We start from the raw sequence: 22,651 nt of genomic DNA, 5'->3' as shown, positions 1-22,651 counted from the left end.
GGTAAAACTGCAGGACTTCACCTTTCCAACAATTCGTGTTGCTTGTCTTTGCGACACCGTGGGTGAGAACAAATAATTTTAAATTTCCATCTAATCTAATTGTAGAGACAGCCTGACATAAAGCTGCATCCATCTTCACACACATTCCTCTGGCATGAATTACTCATCAACTCATCATCGCATGGCTGTGTTAATATCCAGACATGCTACTATCTATGCACTGTAATCATTACACAAATACTGACATATTCATACAATATATGTTAATATATCACAAGAAAGAGTGACATCTGAGTTACAAATGAGCATAAACCAATGCAATAACGTTATAAACAAATTAAAGTTCTGCAAAGTAACATCTTTACTGAGATATTACTTAGTGGACATTCAGTGTTTTTACTGCCATTTACTGAAATTGTGTCATGCTATGGTTCTATTGTTATTATGTCAAAGTCAATTTCCCCAAACTAGAGGTTGAAAATTAACAAAGATTTTTTATTTATGAAACAACTCAAATACACATTTAGGTGTTGGTTCATCACACTTTCTCTATTTTCATTATAAAATATATAATTAAAGGCTGGTTTCTCAAAATTTGTTTTTTCCTCCCCCTCATACTCTGACCCAGAAATATTCTCTCCAATATAACTCACATACACTAGACTTTATATTACTTTATATTTATAGAGACTTTATATTACATTCAAAATTTTTCCTGAGGGGTTTGTTGATATATCAGCCACAGCCTGATGCATAGATCGATTAATTCCCAAAAACATCATGAAATTGGATTTTCTTGTGGCTGTTGCCAGTATTTTATGATTTATGGAATGAAAGAGACACCCCCCCCCCCCCCTCTATGCAAATTAGGGAAATTTTAAGTATATATATAATACAATTCAGAAAACTTGAAATATGAAATATTTTTATTCTATTCACTTGCTGTGTTGCCCTTTCAACTTTTTTCTGAATAAGGCAAACAAGACCGTCCTTATGTATTTATTATTTTATTGACAGTACAATCTTTTCTGTAGAATAAAACTCGTCAGTCCCTGACCAGAAAAGTATTTTTTTTCCTCTTCACCATAAATAAACAACTAAATTACCTTTTTTCTCTATTGTTTATTTAAAAAAAAAAAAAAAAAGTTAGCATGACTGTGTTGCATACATTTACAATGCATTAATAGTTCCCCTCATGAAGTTAAAACAAACCAAAGTTAAATCAAAAATACTGTACACAAATATACGGCCCTACAGCAGATTACTGTTTGTAATAACTTACATTCAGATGAAGTGACACAGAAAAAACAAGCTCACACAAACACACACCAACTTCTTCATGTTTCAGCCTTCTCACCTGGTTTTGTTTTTAAATACTGTCTTGAATGCACTGTAGGCTTGCAGGCAGCACACTGTTTTCAATGGAAATGTTTCTAAGAAGCCATTTCATTCTACATGCCACAGAAATGTCTAGCAGAAGAACGTAAACCTGCACAGTGACAAATGATTCCACGTCTGTTCAAAATAAATACATCTGCAAAAGTCCTGCACTTGAACATGTACAGTTGTCATTCAGTTATATTCTTGCTTCTGATGATCTAAGTACTTCATAAATATACTTAATGATCATTTATCTCTCACCCGACAATCACTGCTAGTTTAGTCCCTTAATCATTAAGGATTTCATCAGCTCACTGCCAGCGTCACAGCCAGCCATTTCATCCATTCATTGCATTAATGAATCACTGGCCCAGTTACAGTATCCAAACTCCAACTCAGTACAGAACCATCAGAGTTTAACGGATGTAATCAGCATGACGGATGTAAGAGTTTAAAATGCTGCATGAGGACTCTGATGTGTGATAACATGTCACCTGGACAGGCTCACATTCTCACTTTTTAAATGTACCCAAGCAGGATTTAGAGAACATGTGCAAGAGGTAAAAAAAAAAATAAAATAAAAGTACACTTATGAGGAACATGCACCAAAGTCTGAGTCCATACGGTCGATACTGTATCTGGGTCAGCGAAACCAAAACTTCCCTTCAGCAACAAACTGTTACACATGAAAGCTCAGGCTCTTAAAACCAACATTTGGATATTTCAAGTCACTCTTTTAACAGTTACATTCAGAAAAGTCTCATTGTTTAATATTGCTTCAATGTTTTTTTTTTCACCACATGCCTGTTTTGACAGAATATATTACCTGGTGGCAGCATGTATGCTTATGACTCTGACACAAGATGCACACATGTAATATGGAAAAAAAGAAAAAAGAAAGAGATGATTGCGATAAAGAATCAGTCACAAACAGATTTCAACTCTGTGACACTGTGGTCCCTCTGAGGGTTTATCAGGGTGTAACTTTGGTTTTCAGGGAAAGCTCGGGGTTCAGCTGTGCTTGCGGCAGACTGTACTTTCTGATGCTGCAGCTCCCATCTGCATTTTGTTGGATTAACATGTTTGTGCCTATATTCGTCAGACTCCATCTATACTGACTGCATGAAAATGAAAAACAAAACAACAGAAGTTTTGTGTTCTCTGCAGGTTTGTCGTCAGTGTTTTCACTGGTGGACCTGCTCCGTGTTACCATTAATGTACTACATGTTCCCTGCAGTGTCCAAAACTCAACGGGAGATGAAAACACAAACCGAAAACATCTCAAATGAGCATGTGTGGGCAGGTTCTGATGCAAATAAATTATTTTGCGCTATTATTCCTATTTATTCTATCTCTACTGCATACCATATAATAAAAGGCAAATTAGAATATTAAAGTAATCGAACAAAACAAATGCAAACCCATATTACAATGAGATACAGTATGGTTGTTTTTAGGCACATAAGAACATTCAGTCACAGCAAGAGGACACATTAAAGCCCCAATCTGGGTTATTTTTTAAGAGTACAAATTGCAGAATTAGAGACGGGGGAAAGGGTTGCTGGTAGACAATAATCTCTAGAGCCATCGCCACTGTATGTGACACTATAGCTTCCATTTAACTCCAGTGCAGTACAGGCATAAACAAGTAAGGTCTTAAAAATACCATAAAGGCATGAAAATAAGACGTATGTTTTCAGATGAAGTCTTCTTGGCTTAGCTTTGGTTGTCTTTAGTCTGTCTGTCTTTGGCAAGGCCACCTCATATCACAGACTCAACGTTGGAATGGCATGACGCATAAAATAGTCATTTTGTGCGCACAAAATGCTTGTCTCTTTGGGTGCTCTGACAAAGTTTTTACAGATGTCAGATTGAAATTTCAAAAGCAAAGCCAAAAAAACACAAAAAAATCATTTTGTACTGTTTGTGTCATGTCATTTCTTAAGGTTGTTAATGGGTAAAATGCTTTCAGGAGTTTTTTTTGTGTTGATAGAAAATGGCGACAATCAAGCCACAAACGACCCATGACACAGCACTTTGCTAAATTGTTATTGTGTCCTACTGGAGTATACCTTCTTCCAAATAAATCTCAAAGAAAAAAAAACAATATATTCAGGTCAGTACAGCACATCTAAGATTCAATATGTCTGTGAGGATTCTCAGTCATTAAGGTAATCGTAATCCTAAATGGTTCACTAGAAGGTAATTGGACTTCTTTTTTTTTTGTTTCTTAAAGACATTTCACCTCTCTTCCAGGAGGCCTTTCCAGTTCTAACCAACTGGAGGGGAAGTTTCAGGTGTTTATTTTCAACCCAAATAATACAGGTGTCGGCCCATGACCTACCCAAGACTCACATGACTCGATGAGTGAATAGTGGTGAAACTGTCTGGGTAGGGATTTAAAAACTGCCCTGTAAGTGAGGCCATCCTCTGTTCAGTCTAAGGAACCACATATCAGGTACTTATGATGCAGTCTTTAGATCCCTACCCAGATAGTTTTATCAGTATTCACACCTCAGGTCATTAAGTGACCATTAACCAAGTGACTTGATAATTAGAATAAATACCTGGAACTCACCACCAGTTAGCAAGAACTAAGGAAGCCTCTTGAATGAATGTGAAACATCAAAAGAAGCTCAGCTGCCTTTTACTGAAGCACATAGAATGTTCGGGGTTTTTTTCCCCAGTAGTGCACTCATTCATGAAACAAAACTACAGATTTAGGGGGGAAAAATACTCTGCACCAGATTGGGCCTTTAATATTATACTATATGACACAGTATAATTCATATACAATATACAGTTAAAATGCACACGAAGGAAGGCAACATACTCCATCAGCATTAGTCTGGCCTGACAGAATATAACACAGTGTAACAGTTTCAGCCACTACTGCTTTATTCGCCACCTTATTTTATTCAGTTCTCACTGATCAGATCGATGATTGTTGAGAAGGATAAGTAGCCGTTTGAGTGAGTCTGTGGGCGGACTGTTTAGTTACTTCGTTCGGGGCTGCTGTAGCTGCATGTGTATGGTATTTGGGTTTGCAAATAAATGCATGTGCGCACATGAGTGTTGTACTGTAAAATACTTGAGATCGCATGTTGAAATATGGACTAATGCACTGAATATTACTGATTATGTCCCAGTTTCGTCATCGTCGTGTTGGCCGTGTCTTGGTGAATCCCGCAGGTCACCATTTGGTATGGTGTGTCTCTGTATTATCGTCTGTGGTGTGGCTGTTTCCAGTGCATGTAGAGTCTGTGGTATCTGTATGGCCTTTGCCACCAGTGTGTGATTTGTTTGCACTTTGCCCATTTCTTGTGTATGCACTGCGTGTTGTGCATGTGGGGTTTGCATCGTATGTGGTATGAGTATTTCTGTACTGGGGGGCCCTCCTGGGTCTTTCATAGCCATGCTGGCCCCCACCATGGCAGGATAGCTTCGATTCCTTCTCAGTCCTGCGTTCAAACCTGGAAGCCCCCCACCCAGTGCACTGTTCCCTAATCCGGTGGAGCCAAAGGGGGCTAACAGAGTACTCCCGGATGAAACCGAAGCAGAATGCGGGGAAAGGGTGCGGAAACGTTTCAGTTTGTCCACGAGCCGCAGGTTCATCATCTCTGTTTGGCTGTCATCATCCGCCTGGTCCCCCCGCTCTCTCTCTGCCTCCCCCAGCACTTCCCTCAGAATGGTACGAGCTGGTTTTGAGGCAAGGAAGGCATCGTAGTACGGCGGGTCATCGCTGGAGGGGCTGAACTGAAACACAGGGCGTGTAGAGGTGGAGGAAGCCGACTTGGAGCGAGGTGAGCTGGGGGGTGTTGAGGGTTCAAGGAAGAGGGACTCTGGACGTTTCCGTAACCGTCTGATTTCACCCTCCTCCGGTCTGTCTGCGCACCTCTGCGGCTGCGCTTCAACCACACACGGCGAAGCTCCACCAGCATCCAACACTCGGTCCCAGCTGCAGGGGTTATATACGGAGGCAGAAATCCCACGCTCCAGCAGGAGGCGCACCAGGCCTAGAGAGGTGCTGGTGGTCTTAGTGGAGTCCCGAAGGTTGGTGGAGGACTCGGCTAGCGACAGCGAGAGGGAGAGGCGGCGTGGGGTGCAGCAGGGGGTGTAGGAAGGCGTGGGTGGGGCTGAGAAGGGTATCGGGGAGGGGCTCAGGGTAGGTGTGCCGATGTAGGCGCTGCTCTGACAAGAACCTATGGCTGAGCTGGAGGTGGAAGAATGAAAGGAGGAGAGATGAGGAGGGGATAGGATCAGCAGGAAAGCAGCATGAGGGCAGAAACAGACACAAACTGATGAGTTATCACATCAATGCTGCAAATAAAGAGTCATCTAGAATTATATGGACACCATCAACCTAAAACAACACCATGCATGAATTAAATTAATCTTCATCCTGTTTTGGCAACTGACTAGTACGTACAGGTTTTAGGCCTCATCTAAGGTTCATAGACACATTGTACACACATCGGACAGTTCATCACACAATAAGTTAATTATTGGAACCCTGACAGAAGTAGTTACATGGTGAAAAGAAATTAAGCAAAAGTCCATCATCTATGTCTTCATACACCAAATTGTGCTGATTCAGGCATCATCATGTGACCTTTATGTGGCCAAGTGGGCAAAGAAGAAACTCTTTGATTCAAAGCTGGCCTGCAGTGTTAGATGCGAGTGATCTCCTTGCAGCTGGTTCTCTGGACAGTTTGGGTCTAGTTTCTGACAGCTGCTATTATCTTTCTTCAGGTATTTATTCAGTCTTGAGCCTTCAGAAACCAGAATGTCAGACATGTGGTTTTCCCCAACAGTTAACTTTCTCTTTTGGCTCTACTGGCAGAGGTATGAAGGAGCTGAACGACTTGTTGTTGATGCTGAATCCTTCACATCTGATGCCAAAAATCCAGCTTTAATTAAGACTGAACTCTTTGACCACTTGACTGAACCACCTGATTAAAGCCACGTAATGATACCTGAGCCAGTCAAGAAACGGACCTTTCTGCTTAAATTATTTCCACCATATACTGCCCCCAAAAGTCAATAATGACATAGTTAGATTTGATCTGATTTGATCAGTGATTCGAATCATAGCTTTGAGGTGTTTGGTTGTTAGTCAGGGTCATATTGAGAGGAAGCAATCGAGGCAAATCAGATGTTAAGTGCTGTGGCTAACTAGAGCCGGCAGCTTTTCACAATGACTGTGACTTTTTATTTTTAGGTTTAGCACTGCCAATATTTGCCTCAAATAGCTGCCCACACATCACGACCCTCAAAGTTTGATCTGAGAAGAGAGTTAGAGCAAATTTCTGCTGTTATTCCGGTTTTCACACACCCAGAGTCTTTGGGAATGCACCACCATGCATTTCCTCACCCATGTGCACACCAGTAGGTGCACTCAATGGGTCTGCTCTACTTCGGCCATGACAACCATATGATACAACTCCACTTCTTCGTCCTCATCACATGACCTGTCGAGCCAATCAGACAGCATAGAGAGTATGAATAGCTCTGCCTCAGAATCTGTTTTGGAGGGAAATGAGAGCAAACTTTGATCCTCGGTTGAAAAGCTGGTATTTTATTGACTGCATACAGTGGAGCTTTTTGTTTAAGCCACAACCTCTACTGATAAACTGTTAGTAGGAGGCACTGTCCTCTACCCTCTGTGCTATTTGGTAAAGACACACTGCAATCTGACTGGCTGCCATCATGTGTTCATTAGAATGTACTGCACTTTAAGATATTCATTATATAAACCAAGAAGAAATATGACAAAGGGCATTTTAAAAGCACAATCAATCAAGCAATTTGCTATAATAGATTTTAGGGTAAATAAGATGTGTTTTACCTGGGGGACACAGAGGTCAGCTGATCAGAGGGGTGGAGAATCCTGCAGGTGGTGAAGGTGTATGTGGAGCTAGTATGCGACATACACTTCCCTGGGAAATGAACTAAAAGGAGAGAAGGGGAAAAAAGATGAGAAGAAAAGGCTGTTAGTAGTGATATAAACTGCACCAAACACAAAAAATACAACAAGTGAAGAAACAACAGACCACGATCATAGTAGAAGCCCAGAGCAAAAGCACCAGCTTACATTAGCTCCTAAACCTCTTCCCTTTAGTTAGTTATGTTAAGCCTTTATCATGAGAAATCAGTTGCTTACAAAGATTCAGCCGATTACATTACACAAAATGACCTGCTAAATACAGCTTTAAGGTAATTCCATCAAATTGATTTCAGGAATGAAAGAAATATTTCAATTAATGATAATTTTTGCAAAATTATGCTCTCAGTCATTCCATTTATCAGGCTAATACATCTGGCATGATTTGTATTTGCACATGGCATGTATTATACCAACTGAATACACTGGTGAATTGTAAATAAATATTAAAATGATGCACGCTCTCTGTAAGAAGGCAGTCAAGTTGTGAAAATGAATCCTGACCGACACCACAGCTGGCTGACTGTAAATGTGCATTGGCTGAAAACAGCTGTGATTATTTCTTGTTAGGGCGTCATGCCTCGCTTTGCAGGAACACAGTGCAGTAATATTTGCACCACAGTGTGCATAAAGGTGACCCTACACCAAAGCTACTAAGTCAGCGCTCATGTGACTGAACAGCTGCACTAATAACACCGGATACAGACACATGAATGCACGTACGTGAGCATTAACTGGACCTCAGCCACGATATTTCTGTATCCATGTGTTGGTACGCTGCACTGGTGTTTCACAAATGAAATGGATCGTACTAATAGTATGGCTTAGGGCCAAAATAAGTTAATGAAATGAAAAAGTTTCAAAGTTCTTTCAACTAAAATCATCACTGATGGCATATTTCAAAATGATTGACTGCAGAGGATTGACGAGGACAAGCATTCCAAAAATAAGTGATTGGCTGCAATAAAGCAAAGTGTGGCAGTGAAAGAAACTGAGAAGGAAGAATATGAAGATGTAAAATGAAGTAAATTAAAGAAGAACAACAACAAAAAAGATGTACTCTGTCTTGATGGGGTTCGTTGGCTGCATTCACAGGAACTGCTCCTGGGACGGGTGGGTGTGCAGGTGTGTACACATGAGCGTGATCATGCAGGAAGGGATGTCACACTGGGATTGTGATACGTCCATTGAATGCCTTCCCCAATCCCTCAACCTCCCACCCCTCCTCTTCACCCTCCTCCCCTTTACTCCCATGTTTCCAGGGTTAAAAATGAAGCTTTTATGGTTGGATGCAGTGCTGTGGCCTCAGCTAAGAGGCTCCCTCACCAGGCATGCGGTCCACAGTGCTGGGCTGTAAGGCTTGGAGCTCCTTGAGGTCCACTTGCCCGTTGATCTCGGAAGAAGAGGGGAGCGGCGAAGAAGGGGCGGAGAGTGGAAGGGGCATGCTTGGAACATGTCCGTCTTTTACTCGAACTGCTTCTCTAGCCCCGCAAATTGCTCCATTCGGTGTTTCGAACTGGCTACTGTCGTCAGCGTCACCATTTTTGTTGAAGCAGACCAAAGGAGTCGAGGTAGAGCAAGGCAGATCCATGGGACCAGAGCACTCTTCCAACAAGCCTGTAAATGAGTCACATGAGATTTCATCCTCCTCTGGTTGGTCCAGCTGCCAGCTGTCTTCCTGGTCCTGCTCGTGCGCCAAAGTACGGAAGCCCTTTGTGACCACGCCAGGCCGAGAGTCCAGCAGAGCGCCCATGTGAGGTTGAGCCAGCTGCTGCCATGCATGGAGTGTAGCCGAGCCTGTGGAAAAAAACACAACAGTCTCATGTCATACAAATTCATGTTAAGCTGCTCTCTTTGTACAGCAGGTAAAGACAGCAGCAATTTTAGCTACTTTCTTCCCTGATAGTATCCCTCTCAGAAATATGCATACACTAGACGTCCTGCAAAACCTGCAGCAATGTGCACATTTTCTCTGTAAAATGCTTTTACAAGGTTAAAAACTTGCCAATAAACAGAACCGCATGCCCTCAAAATGTCTTTTGAAGCCTGACTTTATGGGCACTTTGGTATTGTTGAAGGTTTCTAAGTTTCTAATGCTCAGAACACTAAATAGACAGCCTTGACACTGTATTTACAAAGTGTAACTTGTGTAGCTTTCTACAATTGCATGTTCAGGAAGACTGCAAGCACACTTTCCTCTTAATACCCAGAGGAAGAGGGCTGCTTCATTCAGCTGAATACCGTCACCCAACCTGATTCAGATCAGCTTCCCACCATTGTCTGCTAACCTCCAGAAGCTGCTTTACTACAGTAACACGCTGCAGTGAAGAAAAAGGACCGCAATGCATGTGGCTATACACACGTTTGTTCTGTTCAGGAAATGTCATTTCCATGTTTTAAGGTGTTAAAAGTGGCTTCCTGTCAGAGATAATATATGAAAACATACACGCAGGCCTGCTGATAATAGAGACGTGCACGCAGCTGCAATGACACCATGTCACACATGTATGTACTCACACAGACAGGCAAAGGCATATTCTTAGATTATTACATCGCTACAATACTCCTTCATGCAGTATATAAACCGTCACGCACACACACGCACACACACGCACACACACACAGCGGTGACAGAGAATGTCACAGCAAAGTACACAGTGTCTCTCTATCGACTGAAGTGTCCTTGCACAGTGAATTAGTCACATTTCAAGTCCAATGAATGGTTGTTTTCTCAGAATACATGTTGAGGGATGTCAGTAGGAAAAAGAACAAATAAAGGAATAAGAGAAAAGGAAGGTGAGAAAATTAGTTTGATTTTATTCAAGAAATTGTCAACAAAGAAAACAGAAAACGTTAAGGGAAGTAAAGTGCAAAGACAAAATGAAGAAAAGAAAGGCCGACAACAGACAAAAGAAAGGGGTGGACAGTACATACAGTGGTTTGACACTAATGCAGCATTAGTGTCTTTACTAAAGGGTCATAAAGAAAACATTCTGTCAAAACCCACCGTATTGTGGAGTGTTGACTTCTAAGGAGTACAGATGTGACAGCAGCCAGAAAGGTATGAATAACAAAATCATGATGACAGATGGCATGCAAATAATCTGAGCCGACCAAGAAATAAGAAATAACATTAAAAAATTAGCGTGATTCCATTATTTCTCATATCTTAACCAACCATCATTAGACTTGAAATGTAACATTTCATTGCTTTTTCAGATCGAGAGCAAAGAATATATCATTACATTTCATATATTCCTTTTTTTCTCTCCTTCATTTTCTTCCCTTTTCATACAGTATGGGGTTTAGATATTAGCTTTCTCCTTTGCAAGTGCTTGTATCTGAGTTTAAACACTAGAGGGAGCCACAAAACAAGAAATACAGATTAGTGGAGGATTTTGAGAATGCCCTAAAAGTTACATAATGCATGAATGCATTACAACAAAATAAAGTGAAAGGCTGTTGTTGCTTCAATTAGACAATGATAGGATACGGGCAGAAAACTAAAAACATTTGTATTAGTACTGTAGAACCACTGTTTCAAACTCCACAACCAATACATTAGAGAAATCACTAAAATAAACAAGGCATAAGATACTTGAAGAGTTCATTTTTTTCACAAACCTTCAGAAAGCCCACTTTTCCATCGTCTATCTGAGACAATATCAATGAAACTTAAGTTATCTCTATTTTTGTCTTGTCATTTCTACTGAGTCAAATCCACTCAACTTCAGTTTGATTGATATTGTCTCAAGCAAAGCACAAAAAAAAAGGTTTTCTGAAAATCTGCAAAGTTTCTGTTTTTGCAAATGAACTCTTTACTTTTTCTACATGTGTGGAAAGATACAGAAAGTGCCACATTTTGTAAATACGTGTAAGAAATAAATGTAAAGCCTTGTATACAGTACAGCTCTATATCCCTTTGTGGTTTTGTATATGTTCTCATACCTGAATATAATACTTGCATTTTAAAATGTAATAGAAAAGCTTAAATCGGCTGTAAAAAGGTATATTCAAGAATTCATTTTTGACTAACTATATGCTCCAACCAGTCTAATATCCTATATTTCAAACCAGCAGCGTGGCTGTGTATGCCTGAAATAAAAGGAGTGCTGAAGATTTAAAGTGCCCTCCTGCTGGTCCAACACCTCCAGCAGGCCTGTGGTTAAAGCCAGCGGAGCTCTGAGGAGAGTCTGAGAGCTTGACAGGCTGCTCAGCTCCAACAACGACGAGCTTCTCCTCAGCTTGTTAGGATCCAGCGAGGCACTGAGTAAGATTTTGGACTGACAGTGGCTGTGAAAAATCAGATACTGATTGTGGTTCTGGCAAATGTGGGTATAATTTTTGGGAGTATTTCGTAGACTACAGTTTGAAATCTGTGCCAGGTTCTGGTTCTGATTGTGTTTTTTCTTTAAAATCTCATTATCATTGTGTAGGACTTTTTGAACGTTAGGATTTTGATTCTCTTTCTCATCGTGTGGAGAATTAGTGGATTTGTGGCTCAGAGAGGAATAATCACCTTCTAGCGGCTTTACAATCTGCAGCTTCTCCGGCAGGTAGGACCTCGCTGTGAATGAGTATCCTGACCAGATGCTCCCGATGGAGGGATGCGAGCACAGCGACAGCAAGCTCTCTGTTGGGGTCCCTGGGCCTCCACTGCCCTCGCTGCCTCCTTTCTCCTCCTCTTTGGCCAGGTAAGCCAGCTTTCTCTCCCTCTCTTCCTCGAAGAAGCGTTTTTCTGAGAGGTAGTTGTCACGTCGGAGGGACAGACGCCGCAGGGCTGCCTCAAGGTCCCTGCTGCCTGGGGTCCCAGGGGTACCAGGGGGGCGCTTGTTAGAATCCTCTGACCTGAAGAGGGAGACATGGTTGGCATTATTAGTTTTCAATCAAGACTTTAAAAAGAAATCTCTCTCTGATGTCATTTTGTACAATTAATTTGGTCCATTTCGTGTGAGAGTTTTGAAAAAAGAAAGAAGTTAACTGGAATAAACTATAGAAACATACTAAGAAACCCAAACATTAGCATTGACATTAAAAAAAAACTGAGCATCCCATTAGGAGTAAAGGAAATAAATGGTAAAAAAGGATTAAACTGAAATCAGATTAGGGTGTTACTGATGATCCAAAGAATGTTTTCCCCAATTGTTTAGTGTATGAAATGTTTTAAAGAAATGTTAAAAATTGAATTTATAGATTCTGATAAAAAAAAAAAAAAAAACCCAAATTGAACACATCATAGTGCAAAAGAAATTTACTTTGAGGCAAAGAAACACAGCAAACTGTCACATTTGAGAAACTGAAATAAGCAAATGTATGTCAGTGTTTCGAAATACTTATTAAGATCTCCTGTCTGTACCGGCAGAGTTCATGTGTTCATACCCATCGTCGGGAGTCTCCAGGATACTGCCGGTCCTGTTGTCCAGGATGATCCCGCTTCCCGTCTCGCTGCCATAAATGGAGTTTGAGCGAGGCGTGCCCACCCTGCTGGAGCGTCCTGAGGTGAAGCACGAAGTCTGATTGGAGCCCGGGATATTGAGAGGGGAGGGGGCCAGAGAAGAACGCTGCTGACGCATCAGGTTGAGGTTTTTCACTGTCTGGAACACTCGCTTTGGGTGCAATCTGGAGAAACGAGACCACGTAAATATGCAGCCAGTGGATGATGACACAGCAGATCATTAAATAGACTATTTTAGCCATCAAGACTGTACCTCTGCTCTTCTACGTCTGGATCATCCATCTGAAGTTCCTTCCGCATGGTGCCCTCTATTTCTGCTGCCAAAGAGTCCTGAAGGAGAAAAATATCAAAACTGTTACCGTTGCTATATGAGGGCCCTAAAGATGCTGTGATACAAGCATTCTGTGCATAATGAAGCTGCATGAATGTAAGAGAGAACATCTTCACTTACCATCGGGAACAGACCCAGAGAATGGAAACGCCTCGGTGTGCTGAGTGGCAGAGTTTTATTTCTCAGGTTCTTCAGTTCCTCCTGAGCTTCGTGGAGCATCTCCATACACTCAGCATACTTGTCCTGCAACTCTCTCAACTACAAGGAATAGAAAAGAAAGATACATGTATGAAAAGACGGGAATAAGTTAAGCACTTGGCAATACAGTGTTTAACTGTGACACAGATGTTATTTGTTTCTACCAGGTGAATCCTACACACAGTAAATGAGTACAACACAGATGTCAAATGCAGAGCTACAAAATGCAAAGACTGTGAAGTTATAATAATATTTGATGTATGACTACAAGTCCTATAAAAAATCTCCTATAACAAGGCAGCAAGGTCACACTGCTAAAAAAGTGTTGTTCTTCGACAGGCCCTCACAGTCTGTCCTGGACTATTAATATTTGTTGGTGAAATCTTTCCGCTGCGGAAAACATGCAGCGACGAGGCCAAGGTTAGCAGGTAGTGGATTTCCTTACCTCAGCAGTGAGTTGTCGCTGGGCGTCTTTGGCTGCACCCAAGTGCTGAGTCAGCTCCTCGTTCTCCACAGCATACTGTAAACAGCACGAACAAAAATAGGTCAGCAGGTGTGAAAAACACTGCATCCAAAGGCTTCAAGCATTTAACGAGATCTGCGAGAGATATCAGAGGTTTCATACAAGCTTGGCCTTCTTCTGCAGGTCTACTATCTGAGAGAGGAGGTGTGTGATTTCCTCCTGCTGTCTGGAGGCGTCTTCAGTCTTCCTGGCCAGCTCTTCGGCCAGAGAGGAGATCTGCAGGTTGGCATCACCTGCGAATGAGAGCAGGTGTTAAGGCTAGGCAGGAGCTGCCAAAAAGCAGCCTGATTACAGCCACATGGCTTTTAGAGAGTGAAGAAGTGGCTGACATTGTAGCTGCTATGATGAGTCCGCATAATTGACGTTGGCACTAAAAATGCTCAACGTCAAAATTTTAAGCCAATTGCTTTCACTCAATGTTTCTCTGTTGTATCACTTCATAGCTGCTACACTTAAACATTAGCTGTTTTTAGGTCCAATCACAGGTTGGCTCCAGTTTTTAGAAAGGTGGCTGTAGCTGACTTCATTCAGTGCAAAAGTTTCCAAAAACCTAAAGCTTTGAAATGTACAAAACTGCACAATGCATCGGCTTCTGAAGAGAAAACACAATGCTCTAGAAGCTGCAAGATGCACCATCAGAATATTAAAAACCACCATTAATGTTGTGTATTCATTGTTATGAAGAGCTTTTGATATCATGTTTCCTTGCAGCTGCTAAATACGCTCACAGAGATAATAAAATGAACTTAAATAAAATGGTAAGGTAGATTTTTGGAAGAAAACTGATAGTTTAGATTAAAATTAAAATAGTCTGCAAAATAATCACTGAAAAAGCATCCTTTAGTGGCAGCCCTACAAGTGACTGAAATAAAATCAAAAAGAACGTGACAAATACTCACGTAGCTCTTTGACACAATCATTGACAAGCTGCTGTTCTTTCTCCTCATAGGAGATAGTTTCTGTCTCCAAATGATTCGCCTGGAACGAAAAAAGTATGTCAGTATTGTCAACGTTATTATAATAAATCACTTCTCATTCAAACTAAGGAGAAGATCATGTTTCCTAATGAAAACATTAACTGTATTGGGGCCAAGAGACTAAAGCAAACAGACTCTGGGACGAGATGTATTTTTGGAGTATTTACTATCTGTGGAAAAAAACAACATCTTTAGTTTTCTACGCAAATATAATAAGAACATGATAATAATGATTCTTGGTTTACACCTGGACTTACCTCACATGCCATTTTGATGATACAACAACATACTTTTAAAAATATTGCATGCACCATATTGGACTGTCAGCCATTTCTATTAGCAGGATGCTCGTGCGCATGCGTGCATGTACCTCAGATCGCAATGATTTGTTTTCCTCTTCCAGATCTTTGAGTTTCTTCTGCAAGGAGTCCAGGGGGAAAAAAGTAGGAGTTGACACATTGGGTTCACTGGGACGCACACTGTAAACACAAAAACACACACACAAGGGAGAGATGAGCTTAATGAGTGTTGGTTTATTTCACCTTATCACAGTTTACAGATAGTTTTTATTGCCGTACAGAGAAACTGCAGCATTTCCACACATTTAAAGCTGAGCAAAGAGAAATGAAGGAAGGTGAGTCCAGAGGGTGAATGAAAGGAGACTTACGGTGTGGAGGTGGTGGACTCTCCCTCACTTTCCTCTGCAGCACTGGTGTAAAACTGTAACAACTCATCTTTCATGGACAGGTCATGGCGCAGCTGAGATACCTGCATGTGGAAAAACACAAGAAACATTAAAGCAGAGGACAGACAACAACTCCAAACCCACAGAGAAAACATGGCGGTGATTCTGCTTCTTTGTTTTTTTCCTCTATTCCACCAGTAAGGTATTGTAAATATGACACACATACTTATATCTATAGACATTTCCCAAACAGTATCACATTTGCACTCAGAAACACACAAGCATGAGTACTAATGCTGTGTACCTCCTCTCGTATGTGCTCCACTTGCTCCTCCAGTACTTCATTCCTCTCACTGAGCGCCTTGTTTTTCTTCAGCAGCGACTGTCCGATGCGAGCAGCTAACTCCAAGTCTCGCTCTTTCTGCACAAAGAAAAGAAAAATTGTCTTGCAGTTTAAAAACATGTAAGATAAAACTGTACAACTCTCACCTTTAGACAGACCCAAACTAACATTGTTCCTCAGTTTCAGGTCTTTATGATAAACTAAGTTATCAAACTGCTGGTCCGGATACACTTTTAATAGCTAGGCATGTGAGATGTTCTCGAGGAATAAAGTACGTGAAGGATAGAATGATAACCTAAACAAGCTTAACATTTCAGGGAGGATTCAAATATCTTAATAACAAGGAAAATGGCAAAACAGAGGATGATAGAAACACCATTTCTACTTATCACCAAATAAGAGCAGTTGTGCTATCTCAAAAAAGAAACCTTAGTACCTCCACCTCTCATTGTCCACCACAGTGCAAAGTTCTTGTGCAAGCATGTACTGTACTGTAATTAAAGGCTTATTATGAACCTCTGCAAACCAGGCACTCCTGTTTTTCAGTAGGTCTGAGTGCATTTAATAACAATATGCACTGAAAAACAGCTCTAAATCGGATTTTTCGCAGCGTCTGGAGCAAAGTTTAAGTGGGTGGTACGTGTCAAAGGAACATCCAAATGAATTCCAGGATGGAAGGAAGGACGGAAGGAAAACAAAGAGACTAAAAATGAAAGCAAGCAGCCACACAGATCCTAACTATAAACATTACTGTGCTGCCAACCGGAGGAAGTACACAGCCCACACTACTGGAGTCATCAGGCTGGTGACGGTCTGACGTCTCTGTGTACAGGTTTAGACTGTAGCAGCACGACTGTCTGACTGTTGGATTTAATGGTTCGGTGACATCATTCTGCTGCTTTGCATTCTGTTGGATCAGTTAGGTTTGAATATCAGCTGAAGGAGACAAGCTTTATGATAATGCTCATAAAGTCACCTTTGTTTAGACTATGACATAATGAAATTTGACCAAATTGCTTTAGTGTGTCTGAATATGCTGCATTCCTCTGTGGCTATTCTACTTTACTGCCTGTTGGTTTAAAAGGCATGTTATGTTTGTTGTTGTTGTTGTTTTAAATTAGGCAAATTATCCTATTCATTACTACAGAAAAACGAATGGCAGATTTTCAACTTTAACACAGTCCTTGAATTAATCACGTTTAATGTGCAGTTCTGCAAGGAAAATTAGCCAAGTATATGCTTAAAATCAGGATACAAAATCACTTTAGTCTACACGTCACATTTAAAAATTTGACAAAATAAACTGCAGTTAAGTTTTTTCTTGTTGTTTTTTTATAGGATTTGGTGCAGTCGTAGGAGCAAAATTCAGTGACTGCTCGGCTGAACTGCAGGCCGTGTTCACACAGAACAGACGAGAGAAAATAAATGCAGCGTGGATCAAAAATGGTATACAGAGCAGCAAGTTGTCAACAAGTTGTTGGAAAATACATCCAGAGAGTACATACAGAGAGTTGTCGTACATTGTAGAGTGAAAAAATGTCTAACGAGTTAAATATCTATAGCATATCAAGCCACCTTTTTTTTCCCAACATCATCCGTGCTTCACAATTCAACTTTTACTTTTGTTCTTTGTTATGATTTATGGCATTACAACTCTGTTATAGGGCACACTTTTTAATATTTTAGCTCTACTGATTCACCCTGTATTTATAACCTATATTCAGTATTATCTGATTTTCCTCTACATGATCGTACCTCTTCCAGCAGTCGAGTGACAGCGTCGATATCACTGTAGGTCTTCGTCATCTGGCCCACTCTGTCAGCACACAACACTGATGTAGACACGGAGAGAAAAAAAGAAAGAAGAAAGGATGAATGCAAAATTCCCCAAATCAGATTTATGAACAGTGAGTGCAATCACAGTCTTAAAATTCTGACCATTTTTCATTGAGTAGGTGTCCACATATCACACATCCATCCACAGTAAGACCCTCAAACAGCATATGATAAAGCACACCAACTTGAGTGATTTGATATCTGTTTTTAAATAATAAAAAACTAAGCACATTAACTTGCCTAAAAATGTTTATGTACATCACACATCACCATTTCATTAGGTACGCTTAGCTAAAACTAATGCTGCAACTAATCTTATCACCACATTGATGTTCAGATTTGTTCAAACCATTTTTAAGATCTTAATTCACTGCAAAATTCCAAAGTGTAATACAGAAAGGTGTTTCCAGTGTTTACTCTACCCTCACAGACAGAAATGGGACGGAGTGCATTAGTTTTAGTCAGCTAGTTTAAATACCAGCTTATGTAACCCTGTATAGCAAACACAGCTACGTGTTGGATTTCACATTACAACTAGCGTGATTGACAAATAAACAAAGCTTCACTTGCCCCTCTGCTATCTCCTTTCCATGTTCATGACTCATATTATATTCCTAAGAAGTGCACACACCCACGCTGTACACACACACACCCATGACACTGACCCCGTACGGCCCACTGTTATTCAGATAAGACATTGAATGCAGACACAGTGGTCACAGTGTAGAGCTGCACCCCTGACTGTACATTAATATGACTTAAATTCAAACACCTGAAACAACAGAACTTGTTGTCAGACTGATTTTATCACTTATCCTTGGTTAATTGGAAAATTAGTCGCTTCATTTCTGCAACTTTTCTGAAACCGCATTCACTCGTCCAAGCTGATAAAAAGGACTCAGTGGGGATACATTAGGTTTTGTCTATTTTTAAACAGTGTCATGATTCACTCTTACCGCTGTCAGCTGAAGAGTAAAAGTGTGATCTCACACTGTCTGGGGGACGATATGACACATGCCTTTGCAAATCAGCTATGTAATTACTTTAGCTTCCACCAAAGTTTTAGTTTAAAAACGGCACACAAGGAACGTACACAACAGAGCCGTTTCACAGGCTTCACAGAATGCAAAAGAGAGTTGGCTGATGCAAACACTACATTTTCATATCGTCATGCGTTACAGGCAGTGTGGGGCTTCTGGAAACAGACACAAGGACTCTAGCTGGCTGTGTGTTAGTTAAGGATATTTTCCATCATTATCATCCATTATTAAGTAAGCGTTTCTTTCCAGTCAAGGTTGAATGAGAGTGCACGACACTGAGTGGCTTCACAGAGGCATTTTGTTTGATTAAATAAAGGTCAAATCTCAATGTGCTCACGGTGTATTTTTACCCGAAGGTTTCTAGGATTGTCCAGGATTTCATCCACTTAGTCAAGATTGCAAATAATAATGTTGTCTTGTAGAGACTAAACGTAAAAGTCATGCTAGTGGCTGTACTTACGCACAATAGTACACTATCACAGCAATTATAATGTTTATCAAGTTCACCATCTAATCTGTGAAGGCATTCATGTAAGACTGGCATGTTAGCATCAAATCTGATTAAAGAAATACCAAAAATTCCTGCAAGAGTTTGGTTAAAAATTAATGCATAGGACAAATTAACAGTTTGAAATAATGATGGTGCTGCAGAAAAATTGCATGTATTGCCTTAGGTATTAAAGTTTCGCCACAATCCATCCAGTAACTGAAAGAGATCACTCAAGATCTCCTATCACAATGCTATGGTGGAAAATTCATCGGATCACCACAGTCACAAGGTGTTATCCTCCAGGGATGCAACATGCATGCAACCTTGATTGCAATACATGTTGAGGCATTTCAGGGTTTGATTATACAAGCCTTACTGGTTACTTTCTTCACATCAATGATGAAAAAAATCTGCCTGATACAGACCCAAACTAGGAGAAAATCCATTTTTAAAAAAACACACACGCAACCTTTTCTCCTGAGTGAGTTTTCAGACACAGACTGTTACCATGGTGAACAAATTGGCCTGAGATTTACACATGTACGTACGTGAGTGCACACACACACACACGCGCCCGTGCTTTCCACTTATTCATCTGCTATCTGCTCTATTGTGTGATTGTACACTCGATAAGACAGACAGGGTGCAGCCTGTTTACCTTCATGCTTTCTAATTGTTTCTGACTTTGAAATACCATGATGGTTTATTTCCATGTTAACACTCCACCCGGGTCAAATAACTAAACTTAAACAAGTAACAATGGATGAACTAACAAAGTAACAGTACACAGCAATTATTTTACTGGCTTCCTGCGTTAATCCACATTGATAATAAACAGGCAGTGGAGACAAAGAGGACAACGCAGATAAGAGAAAGCACCTCTAACCTGGATTACGTGAGAGAAGGTGTAACCTGATATTGGAAGGTGATCGGTATGTTTTCTTGGTATTTTGTACAAAGAGTGGGTAACTTAAGACAGACACACTCCTTCTTGTTCTATTTTGTGCCAGGAGGATGACAAAGGACAGGAAAAGTCACACATTTGTTCTCATTCAGCAGCACCTAACAAGAGACGTAGAGCTAAAAACTATTCAGGTCCCACCCTAACAGAGTAGTAGAGCTATAGATAACCACCTCAGGACATTTTTCTGACAGGTCACTCAGAGTTTTGAGTTGAAACATAATTAAACCTCCAGATGAATCTATTAGCGGACCCTGCTGGGTTTCTGTCTGGGTGCTTTGCAGCAGGAGTCTGGAGTTACAGACAGCCTGATACTCCTGTCTGCTACTGGGCAACACACAACACACAGGCTCCTGGACACAAACAAACACCAAGAGGACACACAGAATGGAGGCCCTGTTATTCCAATCAATACCCCAAACACAGCGATAACAACTATTTAAATGTGATGCAAGTGTGTATCATTGAGCATCGTTTCCTTATTGAACCTGGGTTTATATCTATGTTTATTGCCACTGTGAAACATATCCATCCGAGTCCTGTTCTCCGCTTTAAACCACGGCTACACAATGTATTGTGTTAACATCAACACTGCAATGTGCGCACAACACAGTGTCTTGCAATTGTTGTCACTACACGAGGCATGAGACTATTTACATCGGCAATGCAAAGGCTGATCTGAATGTCATCCAAAACAAACTGTTGTGGATACCTTCAATATGGCTTTTTTCTGCTTTATTTTTTTTTTTTTAAATTTCAATGCAGCTGCACTTCCCTACAAAATCACCCCAATTACTTTCTTTCAATTTCCAAATAGAGTTATTCAAGACACCTGTTTACGAAAAAATCCTGTACATTTTTAATTTATATTGCAGAAAAACTAAGATTTCAGTTTTTCCCTCAATATTATTCAGCCATAATTCATCCACCATCACCCAAAAGACCAATAACAACTGTTTTTTGTTTTTTTTTTCATAACAAAAAAATACATAAATCTCACCTCTGTTGATACATATTTTGTAAAACCTATAACAACTTTACTTTGGCAGCTAAAATTCAGTTAATCTGATCAACCAGACCTTCAACCTTGTTTTAATACAGCATTATTAGTATAAGTGCATATAAAAGGTAAACTCAAAAAGACTAAACCCAAGCTAAAGCCTGAATGTAAAGCAAGATTATTTGGGCATTTTAAAGCCCAGTTAAAAACTATAGCGTGCTGGGACTTAATGAACAACAGTGATGTGACTGTCGGAATAAAGTGCCAAGCCCATATTTGAACATGTCAGCCCAGCAGGCAGGTGAACCATGCTGTGCCTAGACCAAAGATACGAACACAACCAGCGACACGAGGGAGTGAACCTGCAGGGTGAAGCCACAGGAGACATGATACCTTTCAAATAGGTTACACAGGTATCCACTGATTCCCTCCAGAGCCAGAATCATCTCTTCCAATAAGGATTTAAGACTTAAGAATCACACAACAACAAATGACACAGTGCAAGCCAAAGCACATCCCAGCGGGGAACCCGGCAGAAGAGCCACTGTCTTAAATGAGAAAGACGACCACAACTACCTTCAGACAAAACTTGTTGCATTTCATCCATTTCTTCTTCCTCCTCTTCCTGTTTGTACTTTTCATCACTGGGAAAACAGACATATTCCTCCTCCTCTTCGTCATCCTCTTCCTCCTGCTCTGTGCCATCATGACTGGGCAAACTAACATATTCCTTGTCCTCATCAGGCTGGTTGGTGAATTCCAGCTCGTCCTCAGTGGCACACACGAAGAGTGCCATCCTCAGCTCTGGCACTACAACCGACCAGTAAACCGCAAAGGCAGCAGGTGCAACGCCATGGCTCCTACCTGTTCAATCTTTGAATCAACACCTAAATGTGTGTCCACACAGATGTGACGGGGCACATCCAGCTCTGTGTCGGTTCCAAAGTCGAGAGGGCGTATGTCTCTCTAAACACTCCATTGTAAATGACAGGCAAAGTCTCTGTGTGGTTAAACCTGTCAAGGAGTATCAGCTGGATGAATTTCTATAAGGTGTGTGTATCATTTTTCCCTTGTGGCAGCTCAGTGAGCCCAGACTCCACCTCTTCTCCTCTGTGACTGGTCAGTGAATGGACCACTCTACTTCACCACAGACACAGGGTAGACTGGCACACACTCAGTTTGTAGGAGGTTAATCAGCAGCCTAAAACGGTGACAAACTCTGTAAATACGTTTTACATCTGTAATATTTTACAGTTGCAGTGGTTCAAAGTACAGAAGTAAACTGGAGCTAGATGGGACGCTGCTTCCCATGTAGGTCTCACATCCAATGAGAACAAGTCATTTCACAACCCCCCCCTCAACTGAGAGTAACTTGGTAGAGTCCAGTTTGGCCTCTATGGTGACAACAGAGCAGGGCAGTGCCAGACTAACACCTGTTTCCAGGGCGGGGCCAGACACAGAGGAACCTTCACAGGTGAACGTGTTTAC

The 22,651-nt window shown here is 40.9% G+C and overlaps 1 protein-coding gene across 4 annotated transcripts in view; it reads right to left on the bottom strand.

The window, feature by feature from the left end:
- Positions 1-991: 991 nt before the first annotated feature.
- Positions 992-22,651, bottom strand: part of trak1a (trafficking protein, kinesin binding 1a) — a 33,213-nt gene continuing 11,553 nt past the window's right edge. Inside the window, exons 3-17 of one of the 4 annotated variants that reach the window (XR_521124.1) lie at positions 17,592-17,668; positions 15,798-15,914; positions 15,476-15,576; positions 15,179-15,287; positions 14,731-14,809; positions 13,934-14,064; positions 13,754-13,828; positions 13,231-13,368; positions 13,033-13,109; positions 12,704-12,943; positions 11,844-12,172; positions 8,651-9,121; positions 7,229-7,331; positions 6,716-6,851; positions 5,518-5,593 (exon numbers count right to left, since the gene is read on the bottom strand). Coding sequence is in view for 3 of the 4 variants with exons in the window: in XM_008304455.1 (XP_008302677.1) it covers positions 4,519-5,593; positions 7,229-7,331; positions 8,651-9,121; positions 11,844-12,172; positions 12,704-12,943; positions 13,033-13,109; positions 13,231-13,368; positions 13,754-13,828; positions 13,934-14,064; positions 14,731-14,809; positions 15,179-15,287; positions 15,476-15,576; positions 15,798-15,914; positions 17,592-17,668 (3,122 nt within the window). In the remaining variant the exon portion in view is untranslated. Of the gene's footprint in view, positions 5,594-5,614; positions 6,852-7,228; positions 7,332-8,650; positions 9,122-11,843; positions 12,173-12,703; positions 12,944-13,032; positions 13,110-13,230; positions 13,369-13,753; positions 13,829-13,933; positions 14,065-14,730; positions 14,810-15,178; positions 15,288-15,475; positions 15,577-15,797; positions 15,915-17,591; positions 17,669-22,651 lie in introns of those variants that run through there. The other 3 variants (XM_008304457.1, XM_008304455.1, XM_008304456.1) reach the window with 3 other exon arrangements.

The sequence above is a fragment of the Stegastes partitus genome, unplaced genomic scaffold, assembly GCF_000690725.1.
Source record: "Stegastes partitus isolate 25-593 unplaced genomic scaffold, Stegastes_partitus-1.0.2 Scaffold2230, whole genome shotgun sequence".
In the NCBI taxonomy this organism is placed as follows: domain Eukaryota; kingdom Metazoa; phylum Chordata; class Actinopteri; family Pomacentridae; genus Stegastes; species Stegastes partitus.
This window is presented reverse-complemented; position numbering and strand designations above follow the sequence as displayed.